Below are 21693 nucleotides of genomic sequence, written 5' to 3'. Positions count from 1 at the left end.
AGGTTCATTACGTTTAATTATCGGTGCATGTTGTTTTGAGATCAGTGGGGCAGAGGCGTGAGCTGCTCAGCGAACACAATGGAGGTGAACGGTGCAGGTCCTCTGTCCCTCAAAAGTCATCAAATACACAATCCAACAACTCCAAAACGCTCTCATGGAGAAGTTGTGACCTGCACATTCACCACAATATGAGATAATAATGTAACATTACGAGATGGAGTTGTTTTCAAGGTAAATGCATAGCCGAAACTACATTCCAGGCTGCTGGGCAGAGTGATTTCAAAAGTGCATGTAGTTCTGAGTATTTGCTTCATGTGTAGTAATGTTACAAAATTATGCATGATTATTTCATAGTGTGGTGAATGTGCAGGTCACAACTTCTCCATGAGAGCGTTTTGGAGTAGTTGGATTGTGTATTTGATGAGTTTTGAGGGACAGAGGACCTGTACCATTCACCTCCATTGTGTTCGCTGAGCAGCTCACATCTCTGCCCCACGGATCTCAAAACAACATGCACCAATAATTAAAGGTAATGTACCTACCCCTACTGTATGACTATAGGGATTATGGCAACAGGCAAATTTGCCAAAATGTTGAACTATCCCTTTAAATCTGTAATTGTTGCACCATTGGAGTGATCCCTTAGCCTGACGAGCCAGACTATATCACTAAAATGTCTAGTCTGGAAACGACCGGTAGACCTCGGCTCAATCCAGGGGGCGGGATGAAGGCTGTCTTTCAAACTGCCTCTGCACGCAATAGGGTAGCGCTAGCTAGCGCTACGACCAATCAGAGCAAAGAGCAGGATGACGTTAGCCTGACAAGCCAATTAAAATGTATGTTGTCATCACGTTAAGCCCGCCCAACGACTCTCTAAACAGATAGAGCGCTGTGATTGGTGAACACAATCGGTGTTCGAGACTCAAAAAGTTCCTATGGCTCGTTTCTAGACCCACCTACGGAGCAAATATTTTTGCTGCCGCTAGGGTGCGTCTAGATTTCTAGGCTAGTGATCCCTTCTTCTGAGTGTCAAACCTGCAGGCTTGAAAGTTTAGAAGTTTGTAGTTTGCTTCCTCATGAAGGACTGCATCTGAATTCTATCATGTATTTTTAATTTCAGTGGCACCAAGTTTTCATGAAAAGGAAAACATGCAATGTGCACTTAAACTGCTGCACTTCTCTTTCGTGCATGTCTTTGTTCACTATGTTTCAAAAAGTAATACTCAAACTAATCACACCACACATCTTGCAAATGACAACTAAAGTAATATAGAGATGTTACATAGCAGACAGCGGTCCTTATCTCTTTCTGAGCCTTTCTGAGTGTCTTTGGGCGTGTTTAGCTTAAAATGAGGTTGGATCCGGCAGAGTGTGTTTCTATGGAAGCATAAAGCAATACAGAGGTAGAACTGGACACACCATACATGCACTTGCTCGTATGATATCACTATGATCAGCAGGAGGTTATTTCTTGAAACTCGAGGAAGCTCCTCCAGAGCCCTGATAGATAACATCCGTTGTCAGGTGGGGATGAGTACGAACCATGACGAACAAACTGACGCGTGCACTGGGTGGTGCGCCTTTAAAATCAAATTTAGCTTAACGTCTTTTTATTTTTTGATTTTGTTAAGTCTGTGTGAGGTCATTTTAATTGGTGACTGGATTCAAACTCACACCCAACCAAGTCATGTGACACAAGATCACACCTCACTGCTACAGGAGATGAGTCACTAAAGAGAAATGGATGATGTCAGGGGTTTCAATGAAAAGAAGTCATCTATGTCAGTGTTAGGGACTGATGTGTGTGTGTGTGTGTGTGTGTGTGTGTGTGTAGGTGGAATCAGCTGGACCTGGCCATCGTGCTGCTGTCCATCATGGGCATCACTCTGGAGGAGATTGAAGTCAACGCTTCACTGCCCATCAACCCCACCATCATCCGCATCATGAGAGTGCTGCGAATCGCACGAGGTATGAACACCTCACTCTTCCCTCTGGATCTATCCACCCATCCCATCTCTGACACACACACACACACACACACACACCCTCATTAACTGTACCGTTCTTTTTAAGATGCCTGATAAAACAGCCACATCCCTGGGTCTCCCCTCCCAGTCATTTTTGCATGGCACGTCTCAGCAGGGCTTGAGCAGGGTGTGAGCAGACCAGATGGCACCAAGGAGCACAGTTAGTTGTCACACATAGTTCTGAGAAGAAACAAAGAGATAGAGAGGGATAAAAGAGAGAGAGAAATAGCAGAGGATGGAGGAGAGCCAAGGTGCATTGTGATAGTATGTGAATTAAGCTGTGAGAAACTGAGATTGGAGGGAATCAATGAGAAGTGAGAGGGAAGAGAAAATAAAAAAAAGAGGAGGCAGGGATGATGAATAACTCCTGATTCCAAAATAGATTATTCTATGGAAAGAAGTCGCAAAGAGGATCAATTGATATTAGAGTTGGGGCTAGAGATGAAGTGAACGAGGAGGAGATAAATGACAACAGGAAAGGTGTGTAGGTGGAAGAGAGAGAGAGAGAGAGAGAGAGAGAGAGAGTGCAGGGTATTTGGAGGCAGAATAAATGATGGAAACGGGCAGAGGAGGTTCAGAATTAGGAGGGGTGAGTTCAAGAGACGGGCTGGATTTAGCCGGAGTGAGAGGAACTGAAGTGCCCATGTGCTCTGGGCTGATTACTGTCCAGGTAATAAAAGATAAGGACTGGAGGTGAGGAAAAGAGAGGGGGAGAGAGAGAGGAGATGAGACGGGCAGGAGGGAAGCTCATCTGTTTTGTCTGATTACTGAATGTGTAATAAAAGAAGTAGCAAGGAAGTCATTCTTGATTACTGTCACAGCAGTACCTGGCACACACACGCGCGCTCTTGTGTGTAATATGTGTGTCTGACGCTGCGATTTGGAATGCGTGCAGTGGCTGGCTCCTTTTCCACTTGGCATCACCGTACATCTCATATCCCGACTGGATGTAGATGTGATTTAGATAGATTACATTTACACACTGGCTCCAGTGTGGCAGTGTTTTAACCGTCCTCAGAGCCGTTATACAAGCGCCTGTAAAATTTCTGTTGTTCAAAGATGAATTTTTCTTTCCCATTCACAACTCTCACAACCTTTACAGTGTGTAGTAAAAAAAGATCCTGCCTAATACACTATATCACTTTCCTATGTAGGTGCTTATATTGTTTTTCTAAAATAAAAACCACCATAATAAACATCTACAACATACTAATGGCATGTTATGATCCCTTTATTTTATGTATTTCATGTTTTAAAATGAAAACAAGATGTTTGCAGTGACTCTGACTGCCTCCCTGTTCTTGCTAGTGATGTAACAGTATTTTATAGACCGGTACCAATGATAACAAGGTAGTTTATCTGGTCCTGAAGGCCTGGACACAGCAGGATGGAAAACAATGGAAACTGGGTCAAGGATGAGGGGAAACATTAAAATCCAGGCAAAGGTTGCACATAGAGTTTAACTTTGATATGCAAATTTACACTGTTGACATGCTAAGATTATAAAGAATGTAAATGAACATGAATATGTATTTATCTCTACATAACCATGTATTTATTATACCTTACCTTTACCTATTATACCAATATGATACCTTGTATATTAGCTCTGGTAGACCTCTATTGGTAACCTGTCGCCACACCAGTGATCTCATCAAACTGCAGCTCCAATCAGGAGGATATCATCTCTCTGACAGTTTAATGTCTAATATGAGGTCATAGATTTTCATTGTACTGTTGTTAAAGATGCTTTTTCCATTTTCTGCCTCCACAGTATTGAAGCTCTTGAAGATGGCGGTGGGGATGAGAGCTTTGCTGGACACTGTTATGCAAGCCCTGCCTCAGGTAAAACACTCAACTCTGCCACATAACATCCACTGAAGCCACGGCTCTCTCACATCCTGACACATCCCACAGAAGCTGTCCCTAAAAACCACATCCCAGAAGCGTCTCTTTTTATGGTGCTCACTCCTCCCAGAGAGCCTCATTTGCATTATTAGCCCCCCCGCAGAGATAGCGAAGTACATGCAATGTGAGTTTTTTTTTTCTCTGAATCACCGTAGGAGGACTTGGAGGGTGGAGGAGCTGGTGAATTAGAGCAACTTCTGTCATGCTAGGACTGAGTTCTCAGCATTAGATTCTGTCCGGTTGCCATGTGCTGATCATCACTGACAGCAAACCCTGCAGCTTCTCATTACCCAAACCCACATTTGTGTCAAAACTGTGATTCACCCTTGTCCAGCTGCAGGATTACAGTTCCTATTTTCCCTCTCTTACTCCTCTGTCTGCGTCACTCATTCATGGCATTCTCTCATTCACAAGCACGGGGTACAAATAATAAACAAACTGTAAGATTTACCACTCGTTTTCTTTCTGAGTCAGACAAAAGACAGAGAAGTGTTGATCATAGATGACGACCGTCTTGGCAGATTTCATCAGCTGTAGCTTGTTTGCTAATGAACCAATTAAGCTAATGTCATCTTAATGACTTGGTTGCAAAATTTGGTTGAGTGGAGTTTTTCAATGTTTCCAGCTGAGAGGCTCATTTTCGAAGAGGTGCTGCACCTGATAGCTGCGTACCTACATCAGCTCAGTCTGGAGCATTGCTATTCAGAGGACGGGGTTCAGAGAGTCAGTTGCCATGGCATGTTTTCTTCCCCTTGCTGCTTTGTCTCAGCCTTTCTTTAATTTTCTCTCTGGAATGAGCTGTTTGTTGTCCCTGTTATTGGTTTATTTTGCCTGGGATTTCTCTCCTCTGACTAATCCCCCCCTCTCTTCCTGTTGTCTCCCTGCAGGTGGGCAATCTGGGTCTTCTCTTCATGCTTCTCTTCTTTATCTATGCAGCACTGGGAGTGGAGCTGTTTGGTGACTTGAGTAAGCACACATGTCCTGTGCATTGAGGCAGTCAGGAAAAAAACAAAAAAACAAAACAGAGGATGCTCATCATACAAAGATTGCAGACACAGACACAGACACACACCACACAGGCCGTGCACAGGCATGCACCGAGTGTTTAATTCTCCCCTCTGTGGGTTTAATCTATCTGCTGTTAATTGCATTTGAGAATCCTTTGTTGGAACACCATATTGATCTCTCTAATTGTGGCTCGTAGCTTTCAGAGTAATAAAACAGTACCACAGTTCTCATCATTTCAGTCTGAAGCCCTATGTTCTGACACCTGAAAAAATCCCTCTGTCTTTATCTCAGTCTTGTACTGTCTGGCTCTTCTCTCTTCTTCATTCCCTCCTCTCTCTCCTTCCTTTTCTCCACAGTTTGCGATGAGCTCCACCCATGTGAGGGTCTGGGGCGCTACGCTACATTTAGAAACTTTGGCATGGCGTTCCTGCTGCTGTTCAGAGTGTCCACGGGAGACAACTGGAACGGCATCATGAAGGTGAGTCCAGTATGGCAAGTTTGGGATCAACTGTGCTATCCATAAAAGGCATAAATGCCCAAAAAATATACTTTAAGAATGGCTGGTTTCAGTGCCTGTCCCTTTAAATGCAAATGAACCACCGCTCGCCCCGCCCCGCCCCTTCTACTGGTACCAGGTAGGGGTGGTATTATGCAAATTCAAAACCTAGGGAGCCTGCACATTACAGATGTTTTTGTAAATTCTCACATTTTGGGGGCCGGAAGGCAAGACAAACACTCAAATACATGTTAAAGAGCCTTGTGATGGAAAGTGATATTTCCATAATATGTCCCCTTTAATGTATTCGCCAATGGCACAAGAGGCAGGTTTGGGGGTGATGTGCTGGTATGTCGTCCCTTGGGACAGCCCACCCCCCTTTTTTGGCTACAAGTCAATGATGTTGGTACTTGATTTCATGGTTATCTGTTACATTAGCCACTGAAATATTGATTGACAGACAACCACTGCATCTCTAAAGCCAGGGTGCTAGTGTGGCTGTAAACATTGCAAATGGAATGAGATCAGTGTAATCCATGTTTTTGCAACATTATTGTATGTCTTACATTTGACTGTATTGTGCAGACTGCGTCTAAATCCCTATCAGATGTGCTCATGTATGGTTTTAATGCTTCCTCCAGGACACGTTGAGAGACTGTGGCCGAGACACCAACCCCTGCTACAACACCGTGGTCTCTCCCATCTACTTTGTCTCCTTCGTGCTGACCGCTCAGTTTGTCCTGGTCAACGTGGTCATCGCCGTCCTGATGAAGCACCTGGAGGAGAGCAACAAGGAGGCCAAGGCGGCGGAGAACGAGGCGGAGGCAGAACTGGAGCTCCAGGTGGACGTGGGAGACATGGCGTCCCCGAGGTCGCCCCAGCTGGCACTGGGCATGGACAGGTCCAGTTCTGGGGGTTCACCCTGGAAGTCAGGCGGAGGAGGGGCCAGAGAGCAGGAAAGAGACGGTCTCATGGACTCGCCCACTGCTGATAAAACCAGAGAGTCTCCAAACATCATGGCAGATCCCCCATCATGCCTGGACCCTCCACTGGAGGTATACAATCTTTTTCATGTTGCCTATATGTTAAATGTGTGTCTGTATGACATAAACATGGCCACATGGAGACTTACAAGGTATATAAGGCGTTCTTATACTTCTTTTATCCAGAGATGGGAACAAGAACTGGCTGTTCAAAGGCCCCCAGGGCTGATTTTTAAAGACCATGGGATGTTAAATAAATAGATTTCTGGCTTTTTCTTGCTAGATAAAAGTTCTGTCACGTATTCTGTTTCACCAACTCTATTTCTGACGAAAGCTGCAGTGCAAAAGTTCACCTGCATCCCTCTTTCTCTTTCTGACCCTGTCTGAGTGAGGGGTGGGGGCAACACTCTCCATGCAGCACTCACTGCACTCTATGGTGGAGAGATTTAATTGTTGCTGAAATGTTTTTTTTGGAATCACAAGTGATCTCTGGAAACATTCAGTGAAAATTCAGCACATCCATCCTTGGTCCAGGTGTGATTTATATGCTGCAGCCTGCAGCTCATACACAGAGTTAATTACATTAAACACAGTTAGCTGAATTACACAAACAGGTGTTAATGATGGCAGGTAGGTAACCGTTATCCAGCTGATTGTTGTGAATGTGTTCTTAGATTACATCGGAACTAGACAGAACTGTGCAGAAATGAGGTTACAGGTTACTGTAGTGAATCAATGTGTATTACATTTGTTTTACATTTCTGTAATGACAAAATCAGTGGTACATAATGATGATATATTCAGTGCTGGTAAGGTTTATCAAGGATGTCGACTGTTAACATATGAGATCCTAAAGTAATGTTGATTATTTTCTTTTTTTCTCCTCTAACAAAATAACGAAAATATCAATAATAGCACCGTTAAAGTGTCGGATCAATGAGCAGTGTCATCCCTGCTCATCAGCCATGTTTGCATCTCTTAAAACACAACTTCAGCTATGTCTGTGTTACTATTAAGTTATACAGTAATTTAAAAATATTGTATTTTACTAAAACCCAAACAGAACAATCAGAATTGGAACTGGTAGTACAGTAGTTGAGTTCTACATCACCTTTAATATCAGCTTGTTTGGTTAGGGTGTGTCCACGTGCGTGTTGCTGGGTGTTTGTGATTTTCCTCGACACACTTGTCACATGTACTGTAGGTCACTTTATAGCTACATGTCCTTTTCACAGCGTTGTCTAAGCTCATACTATTATACAGTATAACACATCCAGATAAAGTCTAGGTCACACTGTCCAGTTCTCCCAGCAACATCCTGTGTGATATGACAGATGCTCTGCAGTCACTTCCTGCTGGGGGCCAGGCTGAGATGCTGTTCAGATGACCCCATGTCTCTGGTCATTAATTCTGACCCCAGTCCAAATCATTAGTTAATTCTCTGGCTCACGCTGTGGGACACTGAGCACACCGGGTGGTGTCTGAAATAATGGATTTCTTGGGAGGAATATCTGCTTGTCACTTTCTTAATGTAATAACCGCATCTCATTCGTAAACAAATTACAGTGGATGTGGCCACATTAGGAAACACTAACTGCACAGACAGGCATCATTTTAAAATTCAAACAGATGCATTTATGTGCCATGTGTACAAAATCAACCCATATTTGTAAGTGCAGTATATTTTATAAGATAATTTCATGGGTCAGAGAGGTTTTTATTTCAATATTGACTTATTCTTTTAACAGATTATTATGGCTTATTTTAAGTCAGTAATGCATCCACAAAATATAATGGCTCATATCTGATGACCAGAGGTGGGCAAAGAGGAGGCAAATGTTTGGGGCATCTATATAGAAAAGGAGCCTCCATTGGCCCCTTGTAATGGCACATTTAGCAATGACAACCCCCCAGGTCTCCCATAACGACACTATACAGTGATTCTATACCGTACTATAGATAAAAGATAAAAGTAAAAAGTAAGTAGCTAAAAGATAGAAGAATATACTGTACCATGCTAATGCTTACAATACTGTAAGCTAACCCTTTATTAAAACCCAAAGGGAAATTCATTAGTGTACTATGCATTAGTGTACTGCAGTGTGCTGTGCTACTACTATACTATACTATACTGTGCTATGCTATGCTATACTATGCTGCTATATACTATACTTTACTGTACTGCACTGCGCTATGCTATGTTATGTTATGTTATGTTATGTTATGTTATGTTATGTTATGTTATGTTATGTTATGTTATGTTACGCTATACAGTACTATACTAGTGTTTACTCTAGGTAGCATCCACTGGTGGTCTGTATGTGAAGTCTATTTGTGGTCTATTTAGATGGACTATGGGCTTCTTTAACTGGGCCCCCAAAATCTAGGTTCGCCACTGCAGCTGACTTACAGTGTTTGTGCATTAATTCCTGCCACACTAGCCACATACTGTACTGTACTGTATGTGTGTGTGGCTGGTCCCTGTAGAGGACATGCCACTCACAGATGGGTCATAGTGACATGGGAAAACTGGACCACAGGGTCTTGTTGTTCACTTCAACAGCTATTTCCAGACAGCAGAGAACTTTCTGAGGATAGGAAATAGAGGTCTCGCTGTCGTTATGTTTTCCCTCTAGGAAGTTATCCGTCTTCCTCGGCCGCTCCTCCAAAACACGAGTGGTTAAACCACAACCTCCAGCCGTGTGGGGCACCAGCTCTACTGCAGTGTTGGAGTGCCCCCCTGTGGCTTTGAATGGAAACACATTCTGCTTGTAGTGGATGTTGAGGAGGAGGAGGTTGTACATGGATATTCAGTGATTTTGTAAAACGCTGACAAATCTGGACACAAACTAAAGCTACGTTTGATGTAAAGTGTAACTGAGACCTGCTGCTTGGATATGTTTCTTTTATCTTGTTTCTGTCTGTCTGTCTGTTTGTCTGCCTGATCGACTATCTTTTTCCTTCTTTCCTGTCTCTGTGATTCATCCTTTCTATCCCCATTTATTCATGTGTCTCTGTCTTGACTCCCGTCTTTTTGTTACCCTCTCCTTGTCTTTCTCTACCACCTCTGCTGTCCCTCTGTTTCTCTCTGTCTCTCCTGTCTCTTTACATTACCCAAGTTTGTACAGCGGAGAGCGCTGTTTGACTCGGTCTCCCTGGTCATCCAGGGTTCAATGGAGGGAGAGTTGAGTCTGATGGACAACCTGTCCGGCTCTATCTGCCACTTCTACGCGCTGCCCCCCAGGTCCCGCAAGCACAGTTCTGACAAGAAGGTCAATAATCACCAGTAACACCACTGATGACTCACCTCCTCCATTCCATCCATGTCCAGTGGGTATATTTCTGTTCAATATGTAGGGCTGCTGCTCTAAATTACACCGATTTCTACAAAACAACAAGAGACAACAGATCTCGCCTCAGTCAAAGGGATTCATGTGACCTGTAACACATGGATTTTCTTAAAGTTTCTGTAAACAACCATCACTAGCTGCCAGTGGATGACTGATGCACATCTCTGTGTTTTATAAATGTGGAGCGGACCAATGATTCCCCCAGGAGTGACTTTCATACACAGACATGCACTCCCATATCACTACCAACCTGAAATACCAACATAAAATACAGATGAGTGGGTGCGGCTGCTCATGGTGATATTATTTCAGTATAGCTTTACATTAGTAGTTGGTTATGTCATATCATTGTTTAAAATCTGGTTTACAGAACCTTTAAAATGTGTGACAATGCCTTTAAAGGGTTTGTTCACTCATGTTACAAAAAAAGAGAAATAACACATTCACCTGTGTCTATCTATATAAATAGTTTTGGCTTCATGTGTCCAGCCTCTGATTTATCTATCTGTGATAGTGAAGTGGAGCTGAGTGGACCTCTGACATATAGAAAATTCAGTATCATTCAGGGAGATAGTTAATAGTCCACAGACAATCTTCAGTGGAATACATTTCTTTCAAAATAATATTCCCTAAGAATATTTACCACCAGACGGACAACATATCAGCAGAAGAGGTGGACACTTACTGGAGTGAATGTCTTTCTCATGAAGTCCTGTAATTTTCTTTTACTTCTGCAGGCCTCTACACATCATCACAAGTTAAGTAACATTGTAACAAAACAACGTAATTCACATAGGGATTTTCATGTTGCTCCTTATTAACCACAGACTTCTGTAATTCAAACCACATTCATTATGACAAAGGTCCTCTGTAGTTTCCAATCCTTACCAAACAAATCCTCCAACCAGAGACGTGGTCATAAGCAAAAAAAAAAGTTGATAATAATAATGATATGTTCTTTGATAGAAAAGCAGTAGAGGTAAAATGAAGAAAAGAAAGGACCTTTTCTGTAATTTGGGTGAACTAAGCTTTTAAATAAGGCAGACTGACTGAGCTGTATTTTACTGGAAACAAGTGGAATGATCTCACCACTATTGGCACAATTTACTACTCATTTTAATGAAAACAACATTTTATGGCACTGTACCAGACTAAAATTTATCAAAGATGGATAGTTTTGTGGTGCACAGAATCCCTGGCCTGTAAAGTATACAGCAAGTAAATTCATCTAATCTATAGAGCTGAATTTCAAGATTCAGTGAAAAAGCATGTGGTTTTGTTAAACGTCCCGCAGCCCTACACATTTACCATCTCTGCACCGACGTTCCTCCACGTTGAGTATCTCTCCCTTTCTAACCACTCCTGTGATGAGCAAGTGTCACATCCCGCCTCAGCTGTGATCTCATCCCCACGCTCACGTCTCGGCTCCATGCTTGGCAGGTTCTTTGGTCTGCTTCAGCTGCCTCAGTGACATGGTTTAGAGTCTGCTCCGTCTCCCCTCACAACTCTGTCTGTGTACGTATACGTGGGTCTGACGCGTCTGTGTGTTTATAGATGTGGATACCTATTTTTCTGGCAAAGTGGTGACACGTTGAGAGTATTTCTAAAACCAAGTAGCTGCACTCAAGTCTGCAAATGAATGGTCAAATCAATAAGCTATGTATCACTGAGTCACTGAATAATGCATCTGGGTGCTTCTTTTTGTCTGACAGCAAATTTTAGCCAATAACATTTGCATTGCAAATCCTCATCCACTACCCTTTAAGTCTAAAAGCTTTAAATGGATTTGAGGTGTCATTATTATTAGACCACCCCTCCTTCCCTGCAGCTCCTTCAGGTATGTTAGCAAATGTTTTCTATTCGGGTCCCAGGTCTGTCCCACTCACCTTTTAGAGAGACTTGTCCCTATTAAACAGGTGTGAGGCCAGATACACAGCAGCTAGCATGCACATTAGACATGTCAACACACACTCCACAATGCAGAGTTCAGTCAGTGATGTGACTCACTGTAACTCAAAATGAGTTACTTTAAAACAATTCATTTAAAGGGATAGTTCAACATTTTAGTAAAGTGACCCATTGCCATAATCCCTATAGTTTTAGGAGTAGGTTTCTTACCTTTAATTGTCGGTGCAAGCTATTTTTAGAACAGCGGAGCAGAGCCGTGAGCTGCTCAGAGCAACACTATGGAGGCTAATGGAATTTCTTGGTTTCCCTCATCAAATACACAATCCAACAACTCCAAAACGCTCTGGTGGACAAGTTGTGATCTGCACATTCACCACGCTATAGCATAGCTCTGAGCAGCTCGCGGCTCTGCTACGCCGTTCTAAAAATAGCTTCAGTTTATATAGCCTCCATCATTTTGGAATTTCCACACATTCACATAAGGTATAAATTATAAAAATGAAGCCCCTTCCCATCCATTTGTTCCCATGATTGTGATCATCTCATCTGCATTATGTTTAACTGTTTTATTGTGCTTTATCAGACTGTACATTTGACTCTGTGTGTGTGTGTGTGTGTGTGTGTGTGTGTGTGTGTGTGTGTGTGTGTGTGTGTTGCTGTTGGTAACTAACTCTACGTCTAAAGGTGGGAAAGCAGTTCTCATACCTACAAATGTTGCGTTGTCGTTTCTCTTTGCTGCTTTTGCTCCTCCACATTATTCTGGTTTTGTACTGTACATGTCGTTTCAAATGTGTATTTTCCCGTTAGCTACAGGTCTTAACTATGTCTAGTGTCCTTATTTTTCTATGTTGCACGGTGTGTGCATTTGTTTTCTCTGCTCACCAGCCATTGTCTCTTCCTGCCTAGATCCCTCTAGCGGAGATGGAAGCTCTGTCTCTGGCCTCTGAGAAATCCTGGTCCCTAGCTCTGACAGACGACTCGGGCCCTGACGATTTTAACCCCCTCTTTCTAAGCAGCCTGGAATGCAATGTACTGACAGTTCCTCTCTTTCTCTTTCTCCATACCTCTTCGTCCCCCTCTGCAGTATCTTGTAGTGTTTCCTTTCCCAGGGCGCTTCCAAAGCCACTTGTCCCACTACACTCGTGACAGGTTGGCAGGAGGAAACAAGCATGATAATAAATTAGATCCCTCACCAGTCGTCCCAGCACAACTAAAAATATTACTCTAAGTAGCTTTGTAAGTCATCATTTGCAAAGCTAATTTTTGGTATTTCAAATTCTCCATTGTTCCCATCTCTTTGTCAGTTTTCTCCTTTCGTTGGTGCATTGCTATACTCTCAGGTGTATTAACAGCTTAAACAAGTGGTGGGACACAGTATAAAGTTAAGTAGGCTACACCACCACCAGGTCCTATGTGGACTACACCTCTATGAATGCATAAGCCACAGTGAGTGAGCAGAGTTTTGACAATGACGACGGTAGACTGTAATTTCAGTCTTGTGTGCAACTTTTTTCCGCTCTCAGAATAGTAACGGCGCTGTGTGTGTGATGTGTGTGTGGGAGGACTGTTAAGGAGTGCGGCACCACCACAAACCTTTGAGATTTGCATCCGAGATTTAATCACAATACAAAATCCAAACAATGAGAAGGAAATCAGTGGTGTCACACGAAAGTAAACAGAACCTAAAAAAAGGAACTCACCGGTAAGAATATTGCTCCATAGCAACTGTGGGTTATAAGTAGAGACTGACAGTTCATGTGGTGTTTTTAGGAAGTTAATAAGTGAGTCTGGTGTATCTAAGTTCTGTAGTTTTATTATGGGCCATGGTTTTCTAGCAATTTTTAACTTTTACCTAACACCGCCAATACAGTAAACACAGTAACATATTATTTCACATCTCTTAGCTTCCTATTTATTTTTATTTTAATGTTTATTTAACATAATAATAATAATAATAACATTTATTTGAATAGGGACAGTGCATATTAATGAACATTAGTATAACTAAAAGAAATACTGCTGTAAATATGCCGGATTATAGCCAGGCGGCTAATTTGCGTCCGACGTCCCTAATAAATAAATAAATAAAATACAGCAGTACACCACAAGGAATAAAAGGGGCAATACATACAACATTGCCACAGAAAATAGGAAAATGTGATGCATATAAGACATTTAGCTTCAGCTAATTTGCAAAAAAAAAGAAAATGCATTGATGCAAATGCAGTGAATAATACAATGAATAGGTACCATGAATAAATAAACACAGTTGCAGTTGTAAATTTCAGATTAAAACAAGTTGATTTATTAGAGATGTCACTCTAAATACAGAAGTTAGTGAGTCAGTTTGTGAGTAGGAATTAAAATCGTTACTTCAGTAGTAGTTATGGGTAACCAGTCTCAGTCTAGTAGTAGTCAGATATAAAGTGGTCGTGGTCTAGCTCATGAATCCAGTCTGAAATGACTTGATCTAGAAAATAATGGACCTGCTGAGAGGAAAGGTACTGTTATTCTTTGCCTTTTTTCAGACACCGCATCTATACATTCCACAAATTGAATGATATCAGGGTGTTGAGGAGTAATTAACCACCAGTTTGGCTTTTTCATGATCCAACCCACAAGTCTTCCCCAGCGAGAGTCACTGTAACCTTCATGCTGCACGTCCAGGCCAGCGATGCAGAGAAGACACTTTATTTATCATCAGTCACTGCCAGCAGCACTTGACATAGGCCTCATCACTGTTAATTGGACTGTGCTGGGACAAACACCAAAGAAAAGAAAAGCACATTACACTGAAGAGGTAGAGGAGTACAGGTGGTGTTGAAAGACCCTGGTGAATCTAACCATGTGCCCTCCAACTTTCTCTTTCTCATTCCACCTTTCCAGCCTGGTGTGTGTTACTCTCTCCAGTCCAGTCCAGTCCAGTCCAGTAGAGTAGTGCACCTCCTGCCAGTTTGCAGTTCCTCCTTCTCTGCTGTTATTTTCCTTTCTCCTCTCTCTAACTTTCTCTCTTCTGTTCCTCTCCTTTTTTTTTCGTGTTTTTTTCCTATGTGCTTTACATGTGAGTCCTCGACCTTCCTATCAGTCTTCTCCGTGTTTGTAGCGTCCTCTGGTGTAGTGGTTTTCACTCTTCTTTGGGTTGTGGTGTGGGTGTTACTGGGGGCTGTGATGGGTGCTGGAGCTCCAGTAGCTCTGTGGTGAGGTGAATGTGAACTGGTTCTGTGATGGGTTTAGGCTGCAGGACACTGCCCCTAGCTGACACACAATCACGGAACAGGCTTACGTAAACGAGGGTAAATGCAAACACAAGACACAGAGTCTCTTATGATGAAAAAATGAAAGCGCTTGGAAATTGAAGCACTAACTGTGATCTGTGGCAGCTCTGGTCCAGTCGACTCCAACATGCAAAGATCCTGTCTGTTCTGCTGACGATCACTGCCTCTTTGTTCATATTGTCTTAGAGCGATACTAACTTTAAAAATGTTAGAAACACTGTGAGAGTGTGTGAATTATTAAAGAGTACACCCCCCGCCCCCCTAAGTCCTTCCATCTCCAGATAGACCCTGACTCTGTCCTCTCTTCCTGCAGCCGGAGCAGCTGGATCCCGTAGAGCCGCTGCAGGACAACCTGCTGAGCGTCAGGAAGCCAACGGTGGGACGCACACACTCCCTGCCCAACGACAGCTACATGTTCCTCCCCCTGCAGCCTTTTGGACACACAGCTACAGCTTCATCACAGCTTTCAGCACAGACGCAGGGGACACACAACACGGACACCCTCAGGGCCCATTCGGGTAATATATGAAAATGAAACACAACTTACAACAACTTGGCTCTGGTTCAGTCAGCTCCAACGTGTTAAGATCCTGTCTGTTTTCAGTGTATGCTGACGATCACCACCTCTTTGTTCACATTGTCTTAGAGAGATACCAACTTTAAATGTGTTAGAAAGACTGTGTAGCTTGGATTTGTGTCATATTATAGGATGCCTGGTAAGGTCATTTCCTCCGAGGCCACAGCTGCTCTAAGTGTCTCTGTTTGTGTGCAGGCTCCAGTGCCTCAGTGCGTTCACAGCCAGAGGAGTTCTCCCAGCAGCTGGCTATTCCCACAGACCTCTTCAGACCCATCAGCCCTCACAGCCACTCGGACTCAGAGAGTATACCACGATTACCCCCGCCCAAACGCACGCACACATTCAGTCGCACACTTCGTAGACAGGTAAGAAATCATGCTGTTTCCAAATTTCACTTCACTCTGGTCCGATCCTGTTCATATCATACTACTGTATATGTGGCAACAGCACTGTTCTATGTAAATGTTTCCTAGCTGTGATCATTCCATAAACTAAAGGTGCTGACTTTACTTTTTGTTTAAAGGGATAGTTCAACATTTTGGCAAATTGGCCCATTGCCATAATCCCTATAGTTGTAGGAGTAGGTTTGTTACCTTTAATTGTCGGTGCAAGCTATTTTTGGAACGGCGGAATAGAGCCGCAAGCTGCTCAGAGTTACCCTACGGAGGCTAATGGGATTTCTTGGTTTCCCTCATCAAACTCATCAAATACACAATCCAACAACTGCAAAACAGCGGTTTTGCATGAATCTACCTTGATAACAACTCCGTCTCGTAACGTTCTGTTATCTCATAGCGTGGTGAATGTGCAGGTCACAACTTGTCCACAAGAGCGTTTTGGAGTTGTTGGATTGTGTATTTGATGAGTTTGATGATGGAAACCAAGAAATCCCATTAGCCTCCGTAGCGTAGCTCTGAGCAGCTCACGGCTCTGCTCCGCCATTCTAAAAATATCTCACACCGACAATTAAAGGTAACGAACCTACTCCTAAAGCTATAGGGATTATGGCAATGGTCAATTTGTCAAAATGTTGAACTATCCCTTTAAGATGAGGAGCAAATGTTAGTTTCCAATGAAAGCCTTTTGGAAAAAGTCATGATGAGTGAGTAGTACAAGAATACATATTCTTTTTATTCTATTTAAGGTTTGTGACGGAAACATGAGACATACTTGCAGGTTTGAAATTCAAACAACAAAAAGTGATGAATTTAGATGCAGTTTCTTTAAATAAGTAATAAAGAATACCTGCATGACACTGAGTTTGATTGGACTCAATCACCCCTTATATTTTACAATCCTATCTGATAAATAAATATACATTATGTAAGGTGGTGTTGAGTAGCCTCATGATGAAGCCTCAAAAAATTCCACTGTGGACAATCAGTGGTTTAAATCTTTTCACGTTGCATGTTTCTAAACAATTTCACTTGTCTTCTTCCTTCTTTCTCCCCTTCTGTCTGTTACTAACTGCTCTGCTGTGTCATTCTCCATGTCATCTGTTATTCTCTGATCCCAGCTCAGTTGGGTCCAAAAGCCGCCCGACCCTGAAATGCTGCTGAAACACAGATACTCCTGTTTCTGAAACAGTTACCACTGGGCCTTTCAGAAAGGCTGGACTCCATGTTCATCTTCAGACCGGCAGACTAACAACACACACAGACACGCACACACATAAACATAAACAAACACACACACACACACACACACACACACACACAGGCTTCCCTCCTTTTTTCTCGCCTTTGTTTCACATTTGTTTGTCTTCTGCTAACCATCAGCCACAAAGCATCTCAAGCTCTCCAACAGGAGGCTCTTTGCCTGTGGAAACATTTTAATGAGACCTTGAGTTTATTAATTCTCCAATATTCTTACATGAGCATACTGTATTTCTCCATCTGTGGATTCTTCAGTAGCTGAGTGATAGAATGTATTTTAGCCAGACCAACATCTTATTTGGTTGATCATTTTACCCACAATGCAGTGCACTTACTATATCACAAACTATACAACTCAGGGAAGTGTTGTCTATATGCATTTGGCCATTGTATACCATGGTGATAGTGCACCTGTGTATTTTCTAATGAGTAGTTTAGAGCTTGTAAGTACATGGCTGCTGACCACAGAGTGGTAGTTACTGTACGTGACTCAGTTTCTGCTTTAAAACGTCTGACTGGATTTTTTAAGTCTGGCTCCAGAAAGTTCTTTTACTGCTGTGGCTGGTGATTGGCCTGGCCTGGATGTGCTCACTCTGACCACTAGGTGTCACTGTGGTCATGCCATTCAGGCCCATGTAGGGAAACCCATGCTTCTAAACATTTCTCAAACTGCTGCGCCCTAATTCTCATCCTGCATGCCTTGTTTCCTCACCTTCATAGATCCAAGAGCTTCCTTTGGTTTAATAACACAATTATATTTATTAAATATCATCGATTTTCTTCCCACAGCCTGAGGACTGTGTGAAACAAAGTCATGAGTTCATGAGGACATTTTATGAGTTTTATCAACCATTACGCTTACTAACCCTTCCTCTCCTGTAGTAGTTACATGTTGTTTTCACCCTCTACCTATTGGCCTTACACCCTGTAGATGATTCTGTACAGAGGTAAGGATGAAGGCACGGAAACACCGATCAGAAGTGTGTTAAAAATTCAACTGCAAACTCCTAATGCTGACAGTTTATAGGGTTTTGTGTGAATGGTCAAAGATTAGAGGGTCAGGTAGTCTGGCTCAGAGTTCACTGGTCACTGCTGATCACAGCACCCTGGCATACTGGACCATATGAGGTTGTGACAAAAGTGTTCATGTTTTTTTTACTTGAAGACTTTTCATATGAGTTGGTGTCTAACATTTCCTATTATCACATAGTGATTTGTAACATAACTTGCAGGAAAATTTTTCAAAAAGTAATTTTTAGAATTATGATATTGAGATTTTCAGGGGAGTTTGTGTACATTGTAAGTCAATTTAATCTAATTCTAAAGATCTTCTGTAGATATGTTTTATAGCACAAATAAGCAGTTTTGAATTTTAATTTGTGTTTGTTTTTGTTTTTTTAAGAAATTAAGTTTTAAATATCCAGTTGAAAAAAAGAAAAGAAAATATTTTTACTCCTCATTGATAAATCCTTTCTCAGTATTTGCATACTGGAGATTTTAAGTTTCTACACCACATTTATGTAAGTTGCACAGATTTGGCTTGAAAACTAGTTAAGATTTAACATAAACTGTTCTTGTCTCACACTCTGCTCGCATTTTATTCTGCAATGTTCAAAGCAACTGTAGGAAAAAAATGAGTGGGGGAGAGGCTTTATATTATAGAATAAAACCAAAGAAAACATCCAACAGTGTAAAAAGTTGTTTACTCAACTTCCTTTTGGCAAATCCTATATGCAATGCAGTGTAACCTCTGTGTCCATATTCAGATTTCTGACACATTGATATAAATGGGACCTGATCAGACTGTGAACTTTGACCCAAACTACTGCTGCTCATCCTCATCACTTCACACTAACTAGTCTCCCCTGTCATGTTCTCTCATCCCTGTTCACACACTCCCTTCCCTCCCTCTTATTGCTCATGCTCCAATCCCTCCTAAATATTACACCCCTCCTGCCCACCCCACCCCACCCTCCCCTCCATGCCCCTCCCCCTCCCCCCCGCCCGTCTTCCAGGTTGCAGTGTCTACTGATTCTCAGGAGGCCCTGTGTTCAGACGGAGGAGAGAGCAAGGAAGGACTTGTGAATGTGGCCTCCCTGGGGCTCCCTCCGTCTCCCTCCTCCTCCCCCTCCCACCCATCTCCCACCCCCTGCTCCCATCACCATCAGCAGCCCGCCCTCTGCCTGGTCCCCGCCACGCCGGGCGCCTCCCCCACACCCTCGCGCCCCGGCAGCGTGCACACCCAGCAGCACGACCAACACCGCCCCGCCTCCTACTCCCCATCGCCCTCCACGCTTCCTCCGCTCTTACCAGTAGGCTCGCACCAACGGGAGGAGGCCTCGGTAGATCAGGAAGTGTCCCTCCTCACCCGCACGGGGTTGGCCGACAGCGACGACGTCTTGGCGGACGACAGCCAGGGCAGTAACGAGGGTTACAGCTCCTACACCGGCTCGCGGGAGAGCCGGAGTCCGTATCTGAGGCAGCTGAAGCGGTTCCACAGCGCCGACGTGCAGGGCCGCGGCGCCCCGGTGCCCCGCCCCCGGCCGTCCTCCTGGCTGGACGACCCCCGGCGCCATTCTGTAGAAGTGTGCTCCTCGGTGGAGTCCAGCCCCCAGCGCAGCTCCGCCTCCACCTCCTCCGGCTTTGTGTCGCGGGCCGACAGCCTGCAGATCCAGAGCCAGACCCCCACTCAGACCTCGCTGCCCTCACCTCGACGCAAGAAGAAGATGAGCCCGCCCTGCATCTCCGTAGACCCTCCGGACGGCCTAGAGCCTCAGTCCGGCCTCTACCCGGGCCTGGGTGTGCTGGGTGGGTTGGGGATGCCCCCTCCTCTGCCCAACCAGGACACCTGCCTGAGGAGGAGAGCGCCCTCTAGTGACTCCAAGGACTCCTTCGACCTGGGAGTCGGAGAGGGGTCGGGACAGAACGGAGGCTCGTCAAACCTCAACACCAACCCCAAGCTATTGACTCTTCCCAGTTTCTCCTTCGAGAAGACAAGTTCTGAGCACTGAACACTGATAACTCCGACACACACGGACACACACACGCACACGGCTTGACGAACCCTCCACACAAACACAAACACACGATGCACTCTGTGTGTCTGTGATGGTGATAGTTCTAGTAATAATGCTGTAGAGAGTAATAATGGTAAAACTACAACAAACAGTAAAAACATCCTTGGTTTCATAAGGAGTGCAGTACTGTAGTAGTGTGACCATCCCTTGTCTTTGTATTGTTACTGCCAAAACAACCAGAGAAAAGAAGAGAACACAAACCGGACCGTTTGTCTTCTGCGATGCCTGCATGCCGCCGGCTGCAGCTTGTCCCCGTAACCTCTGGAGTGACATCAGCACCTGGGATCTGGCGCCTCTGTGGTGGCATCTGAACTGCCTGGTGTTGCACAGGGTAGACTTTGCCCGGTCAGTGGAGGTACAAAGCAATATGAACGTTTTAGAGACACTATTTTCTTAAATTATTGGGCCATAGTGTTTGTACAGGATGTTGTTTTTTCGGATTACATTCGATTGTTATTTTCATGTCTTTATGTGATTTTTGTTTTTTGTTTTGTTTTTTTGTTTTTTGTCAAAAATGCCTTTCTCTTTTTTTCACTGTAGGATATTTCTAGCTTTCTTGGTTTACTGAGGAAAGTGAATGTTTTTCAAAGTGCTGAAAACCATGTATTTGTAGGAATAATATATAAAGATATATATAAAAAAAACAAGTCATTAAACTGAGCTTGGATTTTTAAGCACATGCATTAGACCGTGGTGGTTTGATTGTTAATGGGAAAAGTCTTTTTCAATGCTTGATTGCTTGATTCTCGTGTGTGTATTCACTTTGTCACAGTGAATGAAAACTATGTAACTGTAATTAACCAGGTCACAATGGGAACAGCTCTGTTGACTGACTGACTGACTGACTGACTGACTGACTGACTGACTGAATCAGCGGTTGCCAACCTTTTTTGGCCTGTGAACCCATTTTGACATATCAAATTTCTGGAGACCCCATCAGTCAAGATGCGCCAGCGCAGATATTATTATATGCTGCATTTTATTTGAACTCGATTTATATTCAAGAAAGTGAAAGTATAGAATACAGTTGTTTAAAATTGTCTGTGGTGTTTTTAATCATAATTTTAAAACGAAAAATAATTAGTTAAAAAAATATTTTGATCAGTAATTTTTTTTTATCAATTACTAGACATTTCAGGCGACCCCATTTGAATTCCATGCGACCCTACATGGGGTCCCAACCCCAAGGTTGAAAAACACTGGAATGAATGAATGATAGATTTGAGTGATCAAGTTACACTGGCAGCTTAAAATTGAGATGATGGTCATTTTAGGTCTTTCATCTTAAACGATGTATAAGATGCATATAAATTCATTAGGTTATTATAAAGACAGTCACCATGTGTGTTCATCATGTGTTGACAGTCTAATGACAGTGACTAGTGGTGTGAGCACTTGCATGACTGTTCGTTGGACACTATTTCAAACC

General features: G+C 43.1%; 1 protein-coding gene across 1 annotated transcript in view; it reads left to right on the top strand.

Annotated features, from left to right (window-relative positions):
* The window catches only part of cacna1g (calcium channel, voltage-dependent, T type, alpha 1G subunit), a 144889-nt gene extending 123937 nt beyond the window's left edge, over nucleotides 1-20952 (top strand). The window contains exons 29-38 of the mRNA XM_085762278.1: nucleotides 1835-1968; nucleotides 3802-3872; nucleotides 4823-4901; nucleotides 5300-5421; nucleotides 6081-6494; nucleotides 9542-9694; nucleotides 12587-12709; nucleotides 15269-15473; nucleotides 15728-15897; nucleotides 19203-20952. Of these exons, the coding sequence (XP_085618404.1) occupies nucleotides 1835-1968; nucleotides 3802-3872; nucleotides 4823-4901; nucleotides 5300-5421; nucleotides 6081-6494; nucleotides 9542-9694; nucleotides 12587-12709; nucleotides 15269-15473; nucleotides 15728-15897; nucleotides 19203-20198 (2467 nt within the window). The 3' untranslated portion in view covers nucleotides 20199-20952. The remainder of the gene's footprint in view (nucleotides 1-1834; nucleotides 1969-3801; nucleotides 3873-4822; nucleotides 4902-5299; nucleotides 5422-6080; nucleotides 6495-9541; nucleotides 9695-12586; nucleotides 12710-15268; nucleotides 15474-15727; nucleotides 15898-19202) is intronic.
* The last annotated feature ends 741 nt before the right edge of the window (nucleotides 20953-21693 follow it).

This window comes from Trachurus japonicus, chromosome 19 (genome assembly GCF_045865225.1).
Source record: "Trachurus japonicus isolate A0001 chromosome 19, Traja_1.0".
NCBI lineage: Eukaryota > Metazoa > Chordata > Actinopteri > Carangiformes > Carangidae > Trachurus > Trachurus japonicus.
The sequence above is the reverse complement of the archived record's forward strand: the minus strand, read 5'-3'. Positions and strand labels throughout refer to the sequence as shown.